Raw genomic sequence first — 19,201 nt, 5'->3', positions numbered from 1 at the left:
GCTCCCTTATATTCTTTTAGTGCTGAGCCGTATTCGGTCTTATGCGCCGAACTGTAAGAGGATCGCCAAATGCGTTCCTTGAGTCTGCATTTTATTTTAATAGTTTTTAGTTCTGCTGAGTACCAAGGAGAGGATACCAGTCTTTTCTTGGCCGTCTTGGTAACTTCCGGGGCCAGCGGATTTATTGCCTGGGTTATCCAGTTGTTAAAATCTATGGCTGCCTGATTGGGATCTGCACTAAAAGTTAGATTCTCTTTCAAGGCCGTGGTCAGCTCTTGTTGGGATATTTTCTTCCAAGCACGTACCTTGCTCAGAGGGGGCCGATTTCTACGGCACAGGTTATTATTGGAGATATTAATAATAAAATTGACAGCATAATGATCTACCCATAGTAAGGGCAGCGAGCTAATCACTTCTATATGGGCACTGTTAGTAAAAATGCCGTCCAAGGTATGTCCTACCTGATGTGTTGGTTCCCGCACAATTTGCGTCATTCCAAAACTGGCTAGGGTATCTATCAAGCTTGAAGTATCCGAATTATGCGTTACCTCTAGATGAAAATTAAAATCCCCCAGCAGCGTAAAGGAATCCACATTGAGGCAGGACTCCATGCGAGTTTGCAAAGTAGTGATGAAGTATAACCTAGGACCAGGGGGTCTATACACTAAGATTCCTTGGAAGCATTCCAAATCACTTAATTTTATACTCAAAAACATAGCCTCTGCGTCCAGTAGTGGCTCTGGTGTCATTCTCACCTTATAGCAGGCTCGATAAATTAAGGTGATCCCACCCCCCTTTGTCCCCGTCCTGTCCATATTAATGACAAAATAGTCAGATGGAACTACATAATTCCAGTAGGATTACTTGTGTCATTTGTCCACGTTTCCGTTCATTACTGATTTGGCATTGATCAAGACACAGTTAAAAGATTTGGGGCTATTAGTGGTCGATTTTTTTATTTTGAACATTGGGGTACGAGGCCGACCCGTCCTGCATAACATTGAACAGCCTGGTATTATTCAGCTGTATATCTTCCCTGGGCCTATACGTACTAGAGGAGCTTGGCTTAGCTCTGCACCGATAACAATGCACCTGGGGGATATTTTCAGAATCTATCTTTACTCTCAATGCAGGGCACTCACCGAGATTGAGGCTCAGAAGCTCATCACGTGTATATGCCAGCCTAGAGATTTGAGCAGGGGTTCCGGCGCTGGTTGCGCTCCAGGCGCAGACGGGCTTGCCTTTGGCGCTTCTTCGGCGCGCGGGCTACGCGCGCCCGCTGCACGGTCGCAGCATCCGGTAATTTGTACCCGGAAGGGGAGTGCAGAAAAAGACTAGAACGGTAACCGCTACACGGGTCCACTCTAACAGACGGGCAACGTGGTTAGCGGGACAATGGCAAACAGGTAGGCACTAACGTTCAGTTTCCTTCTATATTAGCAGCAATATCGTTTTTGTAAAAAAGTTTAAACATTCAATTTTAAAACCAGCAGCAAGGCGACAACGCTCGTAGTCAGCGCTGAGCCCAAATCAAACTACCTATCTCGTGTCTATTGTCAGATGCCCGCGACCTTCCTGTGAGCGGCGCACCACCTAGCTCCATGGTGCCTGGTTTCATGCTGCAGTTTTGATTGGTTCCAAGAGTCGAACCTTGAGGTCTTAACACTCCAGTTGATGGACGTTGTAGGGTCTCACCAGTGATTAATGTTACAGTAGGTCCGATGAAGTGGATAATGTGGATAATGTGGCTCTGCGCCGCGTCCAGTGAGTGATGTCATCAGAGGTCTTATCTGGTTAACGTTCAGAAGAAAGGCACGATTTGAAATCTAAGATTCACTCGGACAAGTTAAGCAACTTCACACAAAGGCGCCTTCTGGACTTAAAACCAAATCGTAGATCATGTAACAGAGGAGCATTTTGGAATCCAGATGCCAGCCTGACAACATTTAATAAAAGGACATTCTACAGTCAATGTTTTGGTGATGTTAGACTGGGTAAATAAACATTGACTTTGTTTTTCCTGGATGGCTCTTCTTATGGGTTGAGATGTCTCTATCCACGATAGACGTCCGTAGTTAAATTCAGTTCTGTAGTTTCCATTTTTTGATAATTAGTGCCAGAGATATAATCAATCTTACGATCAAACATATACATAGGTGTGAAATAAGATAGAAAAGAACCAAGCAATTGTTGGAATGCTAGAGTTTTTAAAATCTATCAACAGGGCATTTTTGGTGGATGAGTGTTCTGCAATGAGAAAGCTTTCCATAATTTTGGGACTGAAACTAAAACTCTGTTATCATCGGAAGGGTTCGGATGGTCTAACCATGATGTGTGAGTCTAAACCTATACCCTAGGAGGTCGAGGATGAAAAATGCATTCTTAAATGAGCACTTTCTGGGTCCACCATGGTAGAATGGTGTTACTCTTCGTCATCACAACAAGATGAGTGGAATCTGTTCAGCGGTTCTATTGGCTGCAGGTGACAGATGATAACCACCACCAGAGTCTCTGGCATACTTACTCTAGAGCCTACCGAGGACAGCAGCAGCTTGAGTCACCTGCATCTTACTGAGGGGACTTACAACTTGAGTCACTTACATGCTAACTGTGCAGTTTACCTACGAAAACAACCAATGTAGTCACTTACATACAGACCACAGTTTACAGAGGATACCAAGGATTTGAGTCACTTACACGCTGACTCTGCAGCTTGTTGAGAATGCTAACCACTTGAGTCACTTAGATGCTGACTGCACACCTTACCAAGGATGCCAACAACTTGTCACGAACATGCTGACTGTACAACTTACAGAGGATAGCAACAACTTGAGTCATATACACGCGACTAAAATGTACTGAGGTCACCAGCAGCTTGAGTCCCTTACATGCTGACTCTGCAACTTACCAAGGATACCAACAACTTGGATCCGCTTTACAGAGGATACTAACAGCTTGAGTCACTTACGTGCCGACTGTGCCGCTTACCAAGTATAGCAACGGCTTGTTACTTACATGCTGACTATTCAGTTAACCAAGAATTCTTGAAGCTTGTTTCACTTACATGCTGACTTTACAGCTTACTAACGACACCAACAACCTGAGTCACTTACAGTCTAATTATACAGCTTGCCGAGGATACCATCAATGTGAGTCGTTTGCATGGTGACTCCGCAACTTACAGAGGATACCATCAATGTGCATCGCTTGCATGGTGACTTTGCAGCTTGCCGAGGATACCATCAATGTGCGTCGCTTGCATGGTGACTCCGCAGCTTGCCGAGGATACCATCAATGTGCGTCGCTTGCATGGTGACTCCGCAGCTTGCCGAGGATACCAGCAATGTGAGCCGCTTGCATGGTGACTCCGCAGCTTGCCGAGGAGACCATCAATGTGAGTCGCTTGCATGGTGACTCCACAGCTTGCAGAGGAGACCATCAATGTGCGTCGCTTGCATGGTGACTCCGCAACTTACAGAGGATACCATCAATGTGAGTCGCTTGCATGGTGACTTCGCAGCTTGCCGAGGATACCATCAATGTGAGTCGCTTGCATGGTGACTCCGCAATTTACAGAGGATACCATCAATGTGAGTCGCTTGCATGGTGACTTCGCAGCTTGCCGAGGATACCATCAATGTGAGTTGCTTGCATGGTGACTCCGCAGCTTGCCACGGATACCATCAATGTGCGTCGCTTGCATGGTGACTCCGCAGCTTCCCGAGGAGACCATCAATGTGAGTCGTTTGCATGCTGACTCCGCAGCTTGCTGAGGAGACCATCAATGTGAGTCGCTTGCATGGTGACTCCGCGGCTTGCAGAGGAGACCATCAATGTGCGTCGCTTGCATGGTGACTCCGCAGCTTCCCGAGGAGACCATCAATGTGCGTCGCTAGCATGGTGACTCCGCAGCTTCCCGAGGAGACCATCAATGTGTGTCGCTTGCATGGTGACTCCGCAGCTTTCAGAGGAGACCATCAAAGTGCGTCGCTTGCATGGTGACTCCGCAGCTTGCCGAGGAGACCATCAATGTGCGTTGCTTGCTTGGTGACTCTGCAGCTTGCCGAGGAGACCATCAATGTGAGTCGCTTGCATGCTGACTCCGCAGCTTGCCGACGAGACCATCAATGTGAGTCACTTGCATGCTGACTCCGTAGCTTGCTGAGGAGACCATCAATGTGAGTCGCTTGCAAGGTGACTCCGCAGCTTGCCGAGGAGACCATCAATGTGAGTCGCTTGCAAGGTGACTCCGCAGCTTGCCGAGGAGACCAGCAATGTGCGTCGCTTGCATGGTGACTCCGCAGCTTGCCGAGGAGACCATCAATGTGAGTCGCTTGCATGCTGACTCCGCAGCTTGCCGAGGATACCATCATGTGAGCCGCTTGAATGGTGACTCCGCAGCTTGACGAGGATACCATCAAAGTGCATCGCTTGCATGGTGACTCCACAGCTTGCCGAGGATACCATCAATGTGAGCCCCTTGCATGGTGACTCCACAGCTTGCCGAGGATACCAGCAATGTGAGTTGCTTGCATGGTGACTCCGCAGCGTGCCGAGGATACCATCAATGTGAGTTGCTTGCATGGTGACTCCGCAGCTTGCCGAGGATACCATCAATGTGAGTCACTTGCATGCTGACTTCGCAGCTTGCTGAGGAGACCATCAATGTGAGTCGCTTGCATGGTGACTCCGCGGCTTGCAGAGTAGACCATCAATGTGCGTCGCTTGCATGGTGACTCCGCAGCTTGCCGAGGAGACTATCAATGTGCGTCGCTTGCATGGTGACTCCGCAGCTTCCCGAGGAGACCATCAATGCGCGTCGCTTGCATGGTGACTCCACAGCTTGCCGAGGATACCAGCAATGTGAGCCGCTTGCATGGTGACTCCGCAGCTTGCCGAGGAGACCATCAATGTGAGTCGCTTGCATGGTGACTCCGCAGCTTTCAGAGGAGACCATCAATGTGCGTCGCTTGCATGGTGACTCCGCAGCTTGCCGAGGAGACCTTCTATGTGCGTTGCTTGCTTGGTGACTCTGCAGCTTGCCGAGGAGACCATCAATGTGAGTCGCTTGCATGCTGACTCCGCAGCTTGCCGACAAGACCATCAATGTGAGTCACTTGCATGCTGACTCCACAGCTTGCTGAGGAGACCATCAATGTGAGTCGCTTGCATGGTGACTCCACAGCTTGCCGAGGAGACCAGCAATGTGCGTCGCTTGCATAGTGACTCCGCAGCTTGCCGAGGAGACCATTAATGTGAGCCCCTTGCATGGTGACTCTGCAGCTTGCCGAGGAGACCATCAATGTGAGTCGCTTGCATGGTGACTCCGCAGCTTGCCGAGGATACCATCAATGTGAGCCCCTTGCATGGTGACTCCGCAGCTTGCCGAGGATACCAGCAATGTGAGTCGCTTGCATGGTGACTCCGCAGCTTGCCGAGGATACCATCAATGTGAGTCTCTTGCATGGTGACTCCGCAGCTTGGCGAGGATACCAGCAATGTGAGTCACTTGCATGGTGACTCCGCAGCTTGCCGAGGATACCAGCAATGTGAGTCGCTTGCATGGTGACTCTGCAGCTTGCCGAGGAGACCATCAATGTGAGTCGCTTGCATGGTGACTCCGCAGCTTGCCGAGGATACCATCAATGTGAGCCCCTTGCATGGTGACTCCGCAGCTTGCCGAGGATACCAGCAATGTGAGTCGCTTGCATGGTGACTCCGCAGCTTGCCGAGGATACCATCAATGTGAATCTCTTGCATGGTGACTCCGCAGCTTGCCGAGGATACCAGCAATGTGAGTCGCTTGCATGGTGACTCCGCAGCTTGCCGAGGATACCAGCAATGTGAGTCGCTTGCATGGTAACTCCGCAGCTTGCCGAGGATACCAGCAATGTGAGTCGCTTGCATGGTGACTCCACAGCTTACCGTGGCTAGCAACAACTTGAGTCGCTTTCATGCTGACTGTACAACTTATTGATGATACCAACAACTTGAGTTGTTTTTATGCCCACTTTCCCTCTGTCCAAAGCAATTTCGGATCCTTCCCATTATCTTGAGGACTCAGGACTGCAGATCTGTGTTCTACACCCACTTATTTTTGTTGGAATAATGACATATTGTGCAGCAGATAGTGTCTTCCTTTCCTAACAACGATGACGTTGGCTGAGCATTGAAAACCTTGTTTTGCATTGAAATTGGCGTCTCCGCGAGGCGAGCACGCGGCCCCATGCCTGACTTGATCTGTACGAACTAGAAAGAGACATCATTCGGTAACAGCAGTCGCTTGAGTGGTTCGAGCGTGGAGTGTTTAAGTCTTGTTATACCACATTTAGTTCCCACCTCGTTCCGAGTGATAAAACACCCTATTTTATCCGGGTGAAGCTTTGTTCAAAACTAAATTTGCTGCGTTTTACAAATGGATCGCGGGAAAGTAGTAATCGGTTCTTGCAATGAGTTTCCTCGCACGATGAAGCCATGAAAAGTGGAACTTTATTGACCATGAAAACTTTCCCTTTATTTTTATGCCTCGAGCTGTAAAACGCAATAGAAGTGAAACACTCTGCAGTGCATAAAATTGTACACGTTTCAAGCCACAGAGAATTACCAAGCTAACGGTGGGCCAAAGGGCATCTTTATCTTTTGATTCGTGCATTAACCTGCCATTAAAATTATCTATGTGATTATCACAAAGCACCAGAGATAATAAATTTAGGAAATGGTTGGCTTGTTAAATATAATTTAAAAAGGTTTTCATCATGTAGCGCGTGCCAAAAATGGGGAAAGAACATACGTTTAGCTCGCTCTACTAACGTAATGTATGAATTAATAGTCGTCAATGTGTTCAGTGCTTTAGTGTCACCTGCACGTATATTATCGCAGATGAGACTGCATTGCACAGCCACTGCGCGAGCCCTGCCCCGACTGGAGGTGCGTAACCTGGGGGTGCAGTTTGCAGGTACGCCCTCTTTTAAGATATACCGTCTTTTACCGTGAGACTCTGGACACCGTTTTGCTTTAGAAACTCACATGTTCTCGTCGCCACATGGGTGGAAAGTAACCTGTAAAAATAATCATTTCCAATTCTATTCACCAAGTCCCGCACCACCCTCATGTACCAGCAATCAGGATTCGCTAATGCCCCTTTGCTTCATGATATCTGCTGGGTTTAAAATTTTAGAGTGCCCCTTTGCTTGATGATATCTGGATAGGTTTTATACTCAAGAATATTCCTTTGTTAGACTTTCTGCCTGGGTTTTAGATTCCAGAAGGGCCCTGTGTTCGAGATATGTATGTGTTTTACATTTCAGAATGCCCCTTTGTTCGATATCTGCATGGATTTTAGATTCCACAATGCCCATTTGTGCGACAATTCGATGGGTTTTACTTTCCAGAATGCCCCTTTGTTAGATAACTGCATGGGTTTTAGATTCCAGAATGTGCCTTTTTCGATATCTGGATGGGTTTTACAATATAGAATGCCACGTTGTTAGATATCTGTATGGGTTTTACATTCCAGAATGCCCCTTTGTTAGATATCTGGATGGGGTTTAGATTCTACAATGTGCCTTTGTTAGATATCTGGATGGGTTCTACAATCCAGAATACCACTACCTCTGATGTTTGGATGGGTTTTACATTCCAGAATGCCCCATTGTTCGATATCTGGATGGTTTTATGTTCTACAGGGTCCCTTTGTTCGATTTCTAGATGGGTTTTATTTTCCACAGTGACCCTTTGTTCGATTTGTAGATGGGTTTTATGTTCCAGAATGCCCCTTTGTTCATTATTGTGATGGGTTTTAAGTTCCAGAATGCCCAGTTGTTCAACATCTGGATGAGTTTGCCGTTCCACAGTGTCTCTTAGTTCAATTTCTGAATGACTTTTACATTCCAAGATGCCCATTTGTTAGATATCTGGATGGGCTTTACATTCCAGAATACACCTTTGATTGACATATGGATGGGGTTTACATTCAACAGTATTCCTTTGTTAGAGTTTCTGCATGGGTGGTAGATTCCAGAGTGGCCCTATGTTAAATATATGGATATGTTTTACATTCCAATGCCCGTTTGTTCGATATCTGCATGTGTTGTAGATTCCACAATGCACATTTGTGCGACATTTTGATGGGTTTTACTTTCTAGAATGGCCCTTTGTTCGATATCTGCATGGGTTTTACATTTCAGAATGCACATTTGTTCGATATCTGGATGGGTTTTAGATTCTAGAATGTCCCTTTGTTCGATATCTGGATGGGTTTTACAATCCAGAAAGCCACTTTATTCGATGTCTGGATGGATTTTACATTCCAGAATGGCCCATTGTCAGATATCTGGCGGATTTTATGTTCCACTGTCCCTTTGTTCGATTTCTGGTCCTGGATGGGTTTTATGTTCCCGAATGCCCCTATGTTCGATATCTGGATGGTTTTTAGGTCCCAGGATGTTTCTTTGAAGATGTCATGTTGGTCTTGTGATATATACTGTACATTATTTAATGGCGGGATGTATTCTGACATATTTCACTGGATTGCCCCTGTCCAAGAGACCGAAATAGTGAGATCTTAGCAGTCTTTATTTAGACACCCCCCCCCCTTAAAAAAGAGTCGTTTTTCTTAATTATAGATTTAAAATAAGTGATGACCCACGACGTAGCTATGCATAATGTGGCAAGTGCAGTGTCAGGAGGGCACAGGTCTGTGAGGAGCCCTCTACACCCCATTATGGTTGTTTTTACTACCCTATGCGATGGTGGGAGACCCTTTTCCATGCTTTCATCAGGCCTTATGAAACCCACTGTTGATGACGTTTGTGGAATACTGTGGAAATGATGTGAGGGAACATGCTGAAGTGCATCTTATGAAATAAGAATCTGCCTCTGACCACAACAGTTCCTCTCCCTTCTTCAGAATGTTCTGTTTTGGAGCACATGTTGATGGGGAATTCACATGCGTGGCTTTATAATATCATACATGATAACTAAAGGTAGCCTCAGAGGGTGCTATGCCAGCAGCCCTTGTTTTTCTGAATACCCACATGTGAGATTCACTACCTGTTTTCTAGCCGTATCTTGGCTAAATTGCTGCAGCTAAGCTATCCCGCGATGTTCAGAGTCTGTGTCCTTTCTACATTCAAGTGTCTGTATGTTTTCAAAAGCTTCTGATCTTCCTAACTTTAAAACCACTCCACTGGCTGCCCATCAAACGCACAAAGTAGACTTGTGCACAAAAGCTGTCATGAGGCCTTGCCTGGGACTACCCTTGGGCACCTCTCCAGTCTGTTCATTCCATGTCACCCGACCAGATGCCCAAGGTGGCCCCCGAGCACTGTATTTCACTGCATCTGTGTAGGCAGAAATGGCTTGGGGCAGGTCTCTGCACCAAGTCCCTCCCTCTGGACCACTACAATTGGACCTCCATGGAGGAACAAACATCAGGTCATTTGGCAAACATGTAAAGATCTACGTCATCAGCCAATGTGTGCATTCGAATGTTGTATAAATGCGAAGGCACTCCCTCCCCCTCTTAGTGTCCTCAGGTTGTGCTGTAAAATGCCTAGTAAATAATAACCTGAATATTTAGTGCTCCCAGGTGTTGAAAGTCTCCCATGCATTCTAGATCTGGACCCATGAAGCTCTTGACTAGGCTCCCAGCCTGAGTAAGCACAAAGGCCCCCTCTAAGGCCGAAACCTTTAAAGACATAGCTGCTTCCCTCACACTATCACATAGAAACCATGCCGACATCCAATACAAAAAAGGTGAGAAAAGCAACACAGACTCATGCGATGTATCTGAATGATGCCTATGAATCTCATTTCACGAATTGATTTATATTACGCTAAGGTTTATATGAAAAGTTCTTACCACCAGGCCAGAGCCAGTGGGGCGATTTGTTAACGAAGCGCAGCCCTATAAGTCTTAATTTGTCAAATATGATCTGTTTGCCCACAGTGCCAGGTTTGCAGCAGCTCTGTAACACTTCTCAGGTTCTCACATACAGCACCCTACGCTCCCCACATAGGTTGCATGACAGCCATTCAACCTACCACCCATGCGCACCAATCCCTGAGCAAGGCAGTCCACACAGCGTGGAACTGCAGGTCCAGAGCAGTCTCGCACTTCAGGGACCATGGATGGTGGAGTTAGGAAAGAACTGTTGAACAACACAACACTCTGAAGTCCTCACGGGCAGCTACTGACAGCCATTCCCTTTGTGTTAAAGTGGGGGAACCGGTTCACAATGACTGGGACAAAGAAGATGTTTAGCTGCGCACTCGGAGCGCTCTGGAGCCGGGGCAGGAAATGCTGTGCTGACTGGGATGTGCCCTGTTCACATTGGCAGGCTGGAACAAAATGACTGCCGTGGTGGCTTGAACCGCCCGGTGAAACTGCCTGGGTGGACAATATATCTCAACTCTTTAAGCTCCAAGTAGCTCTTCTTCACTACTGTGATGTTCTTTCTTTATGTAGCACACTTCTGGTATTCTCATGGCACCTTACGGGTTGAACTTCTCAATGGATTACCTAGTTGCTTTCCATGCCACCATTTCTGTCCATGACCTCACCACCCTCTCCTCAGCCCTAGGTGGTAAGGGTCAGTACTTTGACCTTATTCATACATGAACTCCCCTCCCCATTTACTTCAGAGCCTCTAAAGACTTGGGCAGACAACTTCTTAATACGTTCACCATCTCCTTGCCATCATCGTGCATCAGGTCTAAAGAAAACCAACTGAATGCCGACCCACAGCCCCACTCCGCACCCCTCAAGTTTCAGCCACTGACCAGTAACTGGTTTCTACCTTCCATCGTCTGTCGCCTGCAAACTGACTGAAGTAACAATCATAACTGCATCCGTCTATTTCAGGAAACTCAACTTGATCCTACCATGCTCCCTCCAGATCAAAGCGCCCCTGCAAACAACTGGGACAATGCTGAAGCAAAGCCAAGCCCACAAGAGGCCAACAGGTGCAGAAACGGCCCCACCCGCCGACCACAACTCTTTTTTTTAGCACAAATGACTTCCTTTCCTCCAAATCCAGAAATCAACCAACAAAGCAGACAGTCTTCCAGAGTATCCAATGCTTTACCCACGAACACCCACATTGATTCCGAGTATCCTGACCCAAGGCCTCTGCTCCAAACTAACTGGCATCTTCATTGGCAGGGACTTAGGCTAACAAGACAAAATAGCCAATTTCCCCAACGCCATTCCTTCGGTCCACATATTCAGCATCAGCGTCACCTCCATAGATCAATAATCAAAGTACTCAAGCCCTCTCAGACGCCATGTCATGCTATCCAAGCTCCCCTTGCTAAGGAGTGCAAATCCACCTTCACCCTTCCCCAGCTGAAAGCATCAACTTATCTTTGCTGAATATTTAAATAAACGGTTCTCAGCCCACTTTCTCAGAAATGTCCCTTGACCAAACAACTTCTAGGAGTGGTTTTGGCTTACCTCCTGTGACCATCCAAATAAAAAAAAGACTATGATGACCAAACTCATACACTACTTTGAAGCAGACTCTGTCCTTGACAATGGTCAATCAGGCATTCGCCCAGACCGGACACAAAAATAGCACTTGTCAATATATGTGACGGCAGCGGCGGTCAGTGCAGGTAAGCACGGTGGGGCGGGTGGGAGTCGACAGACGACTGAATAGGAAAAATTACATGAATAAACCCTATTCTGCCGTCTGTCGACATCCCCCGCCTCACCGCACTTAACTGTCCCGACCGCCGCTGTGTGACAGTAGTGTAACAGACACCTGCTCCTGCTCTCCAACCATGCTGATGCTCCTTGACTTGTTGCCCTAAGTCCACATTGTGGCCCACAATAGTTTATTGAAGAGGAGTGAAGGAGATCTTGTATGTTTTGTGTCTTTCCTTGGTTGTCGCATCTAACAGGTCAATCTATGGCCCCTTCCTCTTTCACTCAGTTATAGTTTCCATCTGGATCTTCTCACATCCTCACTCTACACCATCCTATAAACCCACATATAACCCTCATTTGTTGATTCCATGTAATAAACTATGCCCAATGCCGTGCTCTAAACCCCTGGCTTTACATTCACCCTGAGTTTCTCTGCCCTGTTGGATACCGCTACCAAAAGGGAAATAAACTGTTGTATAGCGTGGGTGGGGCTCTTCCACTTTTGCTCATAGGTTTTCACCCCCCTTCAATGAATACTTTCTGCCCTCTGTTCTCCCCAACCCTTTACACTGCCTCACAGTATTATTTGTTATGCTGAAATTGCTCATTCTTAAATAGGGGAGTTCCCAAGTAGCCCCATTTACTTTTTTAGCCATTTCCCTCAGTTACCCCCCACCCACTATCCTGTTAAACTCAGCCCAGCCTCTCTGTTGTCTTTAACATCTCCATGTTTATAGCTTCCACCTTGACTGCCGCTTCCATGCAGGTTCAGTGGTGGAGTACGGAGTCCTCAATGTCCGGTCTAGATTAGGACAACTGGGACAGGGCCGAGGGCTCAGGTTGACAATAGAGCAGGTGGGCAGCACAAGTAGTGTAGCGTGGTGGCGCCATGATGGGGATCTTGGGCAGCGCAATGTTCTGAAGGCCGAGGTAAGCAGGGCTCATCTGGGCAAACCTGCATGTTGCTTCATTGCACTGCCAAGCTTGGAAAGGCTGGCCAGCCTGTGCTGGGGGGGCATTATCTGCATCCCCCATGCTCCAGCATCCCCAGCTACAATCATGAGAGGGCCTGGCTGATGCGTCAAGACATCACACACCGACCCACTAGCACAGCATGATATACCTGAGCGTCACAGACCAACGTGGTGGCTCAGAAGAGGCATCAATCCTAGGGTCATTGTTAAAGAATGATCGGGACCACCCTCCATAGCAGTAAGGTAAGTATCCCTGTCGCACTAAATACGTTGCAGTTTTCCCACTGGCTATTACTGACACCAATTAAGTACTTGTTCTTCGGATTGAGAAGCTTCAATTTTTTGGTGTGCCATATATCTATTTATTGCCACCAGATCTCCTTCCTGAAATGTTTTGGTGCTGAGCTTTGTGTTTTAGTTTGTGTATTCGCTAGAGTATGAGAGCTGTTCCTCTTTTGGTGTTTTTAGCCAAAGGTATTCTGGATTCTGAAACTAGTAGCTTTGCTTTTCCTACCCTAAGTGCAGCCCTGTGGGTTTTAGCAGATTTTGTTGTATGGAAAAACAAGCCTTGCTGACGCCGTTGCTGATGACATGAGGCAAGTTGGCGACTCCGTAACGTATGTTCAGCGCCTCCGTACAAGTGCCCTTAGAAGGGTCAGTAGCATTAACCCATAACACTGAAGTCCAGTGTGATTTTCTGGATGACTGTGATGAATATGTATGTGACATTTTACATATAATGCATTTCTTTGGAGATTTGTGTATTTTATGGTTCTCAACACCCAGCTGGACATTGCTGATAAGGAAGTGATGAAATCCCATTCACAAAGTGCACTATGACCACTAGTTTCCTGGCATTGGTGCCTCGATGTCCAGCGGCTCGACAGATGTCATATTCAAGGCTATTTTCTTTACATTCACAAACAATTGTCATCTCCAACTTTAGCCCAACTGGATCACTTAAAGTGAACTAAGACTGCAGTTCCCAGAGTACCTTGGTTTGTTGTGTAAAAGCAAAAGTTTGTTAAAAGTAGAATATGACGATGTCCCAGCGGGTGGGGAAGTCATCTGGCAACTTTACATTAAAGTGATTTAATTTGAACCAATAAACATCAGTTTACGGTAAGGCATTCAGTTTCATTCTTTGGCACAGTTTTTATATTGTATAGGTGGTGAATGTTTGTTTACTGCCACATACTCGAGTAGCCGCCTTCTTGTGAGACCAGTCTGCTCCTGCTACAGGCAGTACAAGTCCATGTTTCCTCTGGTCTTGAATTTATTCTTGTTTCATTTCTTTTAGGTCAACTATATCCTTGAATCAAGAGCAAGTACATCACGAGCAGATTATTTTGCTCAAAAACAAAAAAAGTTGAGCAGGAGGACAAGCTTCAGCTTCCAAAAGGAGAAGAAATCTGGACAGCCATGATGTTGATCCCAGATCCAAAGAGAATCTGCACTGTGTTCACCAGGTGCTGCAGTGGTGAGAGCCAACCAGTGTCCAGCAGGCCGGAGCCAGAACTACAAAGCACTTAACACCAGGAGTCCTGAGCTTGCCACAGAGCAGTGAAAGGAGCATGCTGTGGCTTCTTGCTGGTGAAGGCCACTTCCAACGACGTGATGCCCGCAAACCCTAGGGATATCCTTGACATGACAAAAAGAGACCCCATTATCAGAGAAAAGGAGCCTCTGGTATGGGCAGAGTCCCAGGGCGAAGATTACACAGAGATGTTTAAGTGAAATCGCAAAATAAAAGTGTAGCACAATCGCGAAGAAAAGATGGTGCAGACTGTTTCAGCTGCCCAAATAAACTAGACGAAACATGTACATAATAATGTCTTTGCAAGTATTGGTTGTGAGACAGTCACAATCCTAGATAAATGTACAGAAGGATTAAAGGTGATCAGTGTTTTCCTATTATTAATAAACGTGTATCCTTTCTAAAAATGGCTGTCATGCAGTGTTCTGTGATGGTTTTATTGTGGCATTCAAATAGTTGCATATCTCAGTTGTATACATTTGCTCCACAAAAATGTCAGTACATTTTTTCTGTGAAGTATCTTGTGTTAGGGCATTTTAATTAAGAATTGCCTGTCTTTAAAGGCAGTCTCACTTATTTGTGTTTTATTTACACAAAGCCTCTTGAAATCTCCCCAGGGTGTGTGTCTGACTGTTTTAAGTGCGAAGACCTAATGGCCATGGAAGTTTATGTGAAACGAGGAAGTGATACCTCTTGTGTGCTGCACTTGCAGCAATTGCCGCCTCTGCCACACCTCCCGCCTCTGCCACACCTTCCGCCTCTGCCACACCTCCCGCCTCTGCCACACCTCCCGCCTCTGCCACACTTCCTGCCTCAGCCACACTTCCCGCCTCAGCCACACTTCCCGCCTCAGCCACACCTCCCGCCTCTGCCACACCTCCCGCCTCTGCCACACCTCCCGCCTCTGCCACACCTCCCGCCTCTGCCACACCTCCCGCCTCTGCCACACCTCCCGCCTCTGCCACACCTCCCGCCTCTGCCACACTTCCTTTGTAGGTTTAAGTGAAGGAGGAAGGAGGGGGGCTAGTCACTGACATCCTCAGTGACCGCACCCTCCCTCATCTTCCACCTTTCGTTTTACAAGGGGGGGGGGGGTTTAAAGCTTGGAAGTAGGGAAGTAGCCACACGTCTGACCACAGGCAGTGAGGTAAAGGAGGACACAAGGGTTAAATTCAAAGGTAGTTGCATCATCTTTCTCAGGACAGATGATCAACCAAACTCTGCCTCAGAGATGATGTGGGGTTTGCATCGTTTAACATGCATTGGCATGGCCAGTGAGTCTGGCTTTCAAGTGGTAAAGTATGAAAACACAATCATGCACAAATGCTGTGGTGGTCCTTGTTGTGATGGGAAAGGTTCTAGTAATGGTTCTGGTGGTAATGTGGTTGCGGTGGTTACGGTGGTGATGGTATTGGTGATGCTATCAACGGTGATGGTGGTGGTGGTGGCAATGGCTTGCACTTGAGTCCTGTCCAAATAAAAGCCCTCTGCAGAAATATACAAAAGAGGTTTGATGTGTGTATTCAATGCACGCTTGAGATTAAAAATGTCATCTTTGATGGTGGATTGTATTTTAAGATATAAAATAGTCCCTCCTGCATTTGGAATACAAGAATTCCTTAGTAAGCGGAATGATGCACCGAGCAGCAAATAGCGTGAAGTGAGAGGTTAGTGCACCTCTGGGTGGAGCCTAATCCCAATCTATACTTTGAAGGACTGGTAGCACTGTGTCTTGCAGACTGCTGCCCTGCCAGGGCAGACCTAAACAGGGCTATGAAGAATGACGCTGTAATGTTTTATGATCATCGAATCGTGTGTCAAGTTTGAGGCCCTGGGTGATGCCGAATCTTTTGTGGTCACAGCATTCTGCGGATTACGAACTTTCCTGAATTTAGAACAAGACTTGATTCCTACGCTCTTTGACGCCGAGAGCCGCCATGTTTGCGGTGCCTTTTCAGGGGTCCAACGACATACAATGTCAGGCTGAGCATTCATCTGTACTTGGCGCTATCATTTGTTACTGAACCCCTCAGCAATGACTGTGAAGTTGGGCGAGGTGACTTGGAACTTATGAAGGTTGTGAAGTTTAAGGAATTTAAATATTAGGCCCTTTAATGGGTTTTGCAGATTTGTATTGTTCAAGCCAAATTTCTAGGCATTTTTTCTTCATTTTTAAAATATTTTTTCACAGAGTTAAAAAAAAGTCTTTTCACTCCACTAGTCAGTTATTTTGAGAGTCTGGTTTTAGAGTCTAGAGCAATCTTTTATTAAGGGCAGCACTTTGTATACACACTATCTTTTCATAAAATATTTACAAGTTAAGTATGTACCTTTAGAATAACTAAATATTTTATTAATTAGATGGGTTGCTTTATAAACATTCCCATTACGTTAGCCCTATCTCATGTTTCATAGTTGCTGGAGTGTCTGATCTGAAGCACAAATATGGTAGTTTATTGAACTTTCGCCAGTGCCCTAATCCTTCAAGTTCCCTGCTCGCTGGAACGAGCCCTTGATCTGCAAGGGAAATTGACCTGTTTTATTATATTCCTAAATGTGACCCCAACCCATGAGTGCTGCAGGAATGTGCATCACGTCCCTCAGCCCATTGTTGTATAAGCCACACCTCTTGACTGGACCAATTACCATTGTCCACAACTACTCCGGACTCCTGATTGGCTGACATGTTTGTCTTGTTCCTCCCGCGTTTCACGTGCTACTTTATTTCTGGTGTGAAGCTATTTTCTAACAGTCTCATTTTTTAATAGTTGGTGTTTTTAAGGCTTTGAGGTTTCATAGCATGCAAAAGTCAGGTTGATTCCATCTGCTAGCATTCCTTCCACAAAACCCTCAGCTTTTCCAGACATGCGTGCAGTGCCATCTTAAGGATTTTTGGGGTCCTCGGTAAGACATGTTTTTGGGACCCATGTTTGTAAGAATTTTAATTATTACCCATTTTCAGCTAATTCAAGCCCTCATGATGCTAAACTTTACTGAAGTATATGTTAAGCTTTTCTGAAATGGATGCCCTGAAAAGCAGCAAGAATGTGAAGCTGCCCAAACTCAGTGTCTTGCCGGTCTGTTTATTTATTTATTTAAAAGAGTGTTCTACAGCGCGAACAAGACCACATATGGGTAACAGAGCGCTTTACATCTTGACAGTTCAGTGGGTACACCCCGTGGAAAACATAACACAACCAGATCAAGAAACAAACATAACAGATCTATAGGGAACAAATGAAAGCAAATGCATCTTAAGGTGATTGGGAACTAGCCCAAAAATGTCTTTATCAGTACCTCTTTGACTTCCTTTTTGAAGGAAGCCGTGGAATTATTAGGTCTTATTTCAGGTGGCAAGGTGTTCCAAAATCTTGGTGCAATACCCGAGAATGCTCGATTGTAGGTTCTCTTTTTATGGAATTTCGGTGGCCTGAGCAGTAAGGTGCTAGAGCCTCTAGAGGAACGAGAGCCCCCAAAGAGCTCAAGGTTTTTGCACAAGATAAATTGGGGTATTGAAGTGTAAAGCTTTGTGTCATTCATGCAATTTTCAGATGAATCTTTGTTTCATTCAGGAGCCATTTAAGAGATTTCAACTCTGGTGTGATGTGATGATAGCGTTTGGAGCCTGTAATGAGCCTTGCAGCAGAGTTGAGAGAGAACCTTAGTGATGCTGTCTTCGCTCTAGGAAGGCCACAGAGGGTAGAACTACCATAATCCAGTTTAGAAATCACTAGGGCCTACACTGCCCTTTTGAAGTCGTTATGGAGTAGGTATGTTTTTGATTTCCTCAAGACTATCAGTTGGAGGTTCACACCTTTGGTGAGAGCACTAATGTGCTTTTGCTTTTTCAGATGTTTGTCTAGCATTCTTCCCAGCGAGACTGTGGAATCAATGATATTTGAAGTGCAGTCGAGAGCTGTGAGTTGATGCATCCATTCTTCGATGTCTGGGGAGTGATTGGCTGAGGCGATAAAGAGACATTTTGTTTTGAGGGTGTATGGTTTCAACTGATTGTGAGTCAACCAGCTTTGTGTTTCCTGAAGAGTTGAGTTGAGGGACCTTGTGTCCTCCGGGGAGGAGACTTTCAGGTACAATTGGGTGTCATCAGCGTGCATGTGGTAATGGAAGTTGAACAATTTCAGGGTTTCTGTTATAGGCTCCATGAACAAGTTGAAGCGGGTGGGTGAAAGCGTGGACCCCTGTGGAACCCCCAGAGTGAGCGGAGTGGGCTTTGACAGAGCCTGATTCACCTTAAGTCTTTGTGTTCTGTTGTGAAGGAATGAGGAGAACCAATTTGGCACAGTCCCTGATAGCCCCATCCTGTGCTCCAGTAGCTCAATAAGGGTATCATGTTTGACCGTATCAAAAGTTGACAATAGGTCAAGTAGGATCAGAAGGCATGATTCATTTGAGTCTAGCATTCGTAGAGCATCGTCAATAATGTGAGTAAGAGCAGATTCCGTGCTATACCCCTGACGGAAGCCCGATTGGAATTGGTCCAGTAAGCGGAATTGTTTAATATGGATACATAGCTGGGTGTGTACGCATTTCTCTAAGAGCTTTGCCAGAATAGGAAGGTTGAAAATTGAGTGGAAATTGTGAGGGTTAGTGTGTCTGCCGTTGGTCTTCTAAGGATGGGGGTAACCTGCCCTGATTTAAGGCAATCTGGAATCTACCTTGAAGCAGAGAGGCGTTAATTATCCTTGTTTAAAGAGGAGGTAAGTACGATCTGATTTCTTTGAAGAGATTCGATGGCAAGGGATTGCTGAAATGGTTGGATGGTTTCAGAGGCCAGATTTTTGCGAATGGTGCTTTGTCCAAGGTTTGGAAAATGTTTTGGGAGGGAGAACCCAAATTGGGGGGGCATCACCAGTCCAGAGGTAGGATAGGGGACAGGAAGGTTCTCCAAAGCTACACTTAGTTCCAGTTCAATCTTAGTTGTCTTTTCCTGGAAGAAGGCGGCAAACTCCTCACAATTTGGCTGCGCTCAGCGATCCATTGGGGGAGGATTGGGTTAGCCACTAGATTGAAGCTCGATGA

General features: G+C 46.2%; 1 protein-coding gene across 1 annotated transcript in view; it reads left to right on the top strand.

The window, feature by feature from the left end:
• Window positions 1-14,568, top strand: part of MAPKAP1 (MAPK associated protein 1) — an 826,525-nt gene extending 811,957 nt beyond the window's left edge. Inside the window, exon 12 of the mRNA XM_085613805.1 lies at window positions 13,925-14,568. Within this exon, the coding sequence (XP_085469931.1) occupies window positions 13,925-14,050 (126 nt within the window). The 3' untranslated portion in view covers window positions 14,051-14,568. The remainder of the gene's footprint in view (window positions 1-13,924) is intronic.
• The last annotated feature ends 4,633 nt before the right edge of the window (window positions 14,569-19,201 follow it).

This window comes from Triturus cristatus, chromosome 1_2 (genome assembly GCF_964204655.1).
Source record: "Triturus cristatus chromosome 1_2, aTriCri1.1, whole genome shotgun sequence".
NCBI lineage: Eukaryota > Metazoa > Chordata > Amphibia > Caudata > Salamandridae > Triturus > Triturus cristatus.
This window is presented reverse-complemented; position numbering and strand designations above follow the sequence as displayed.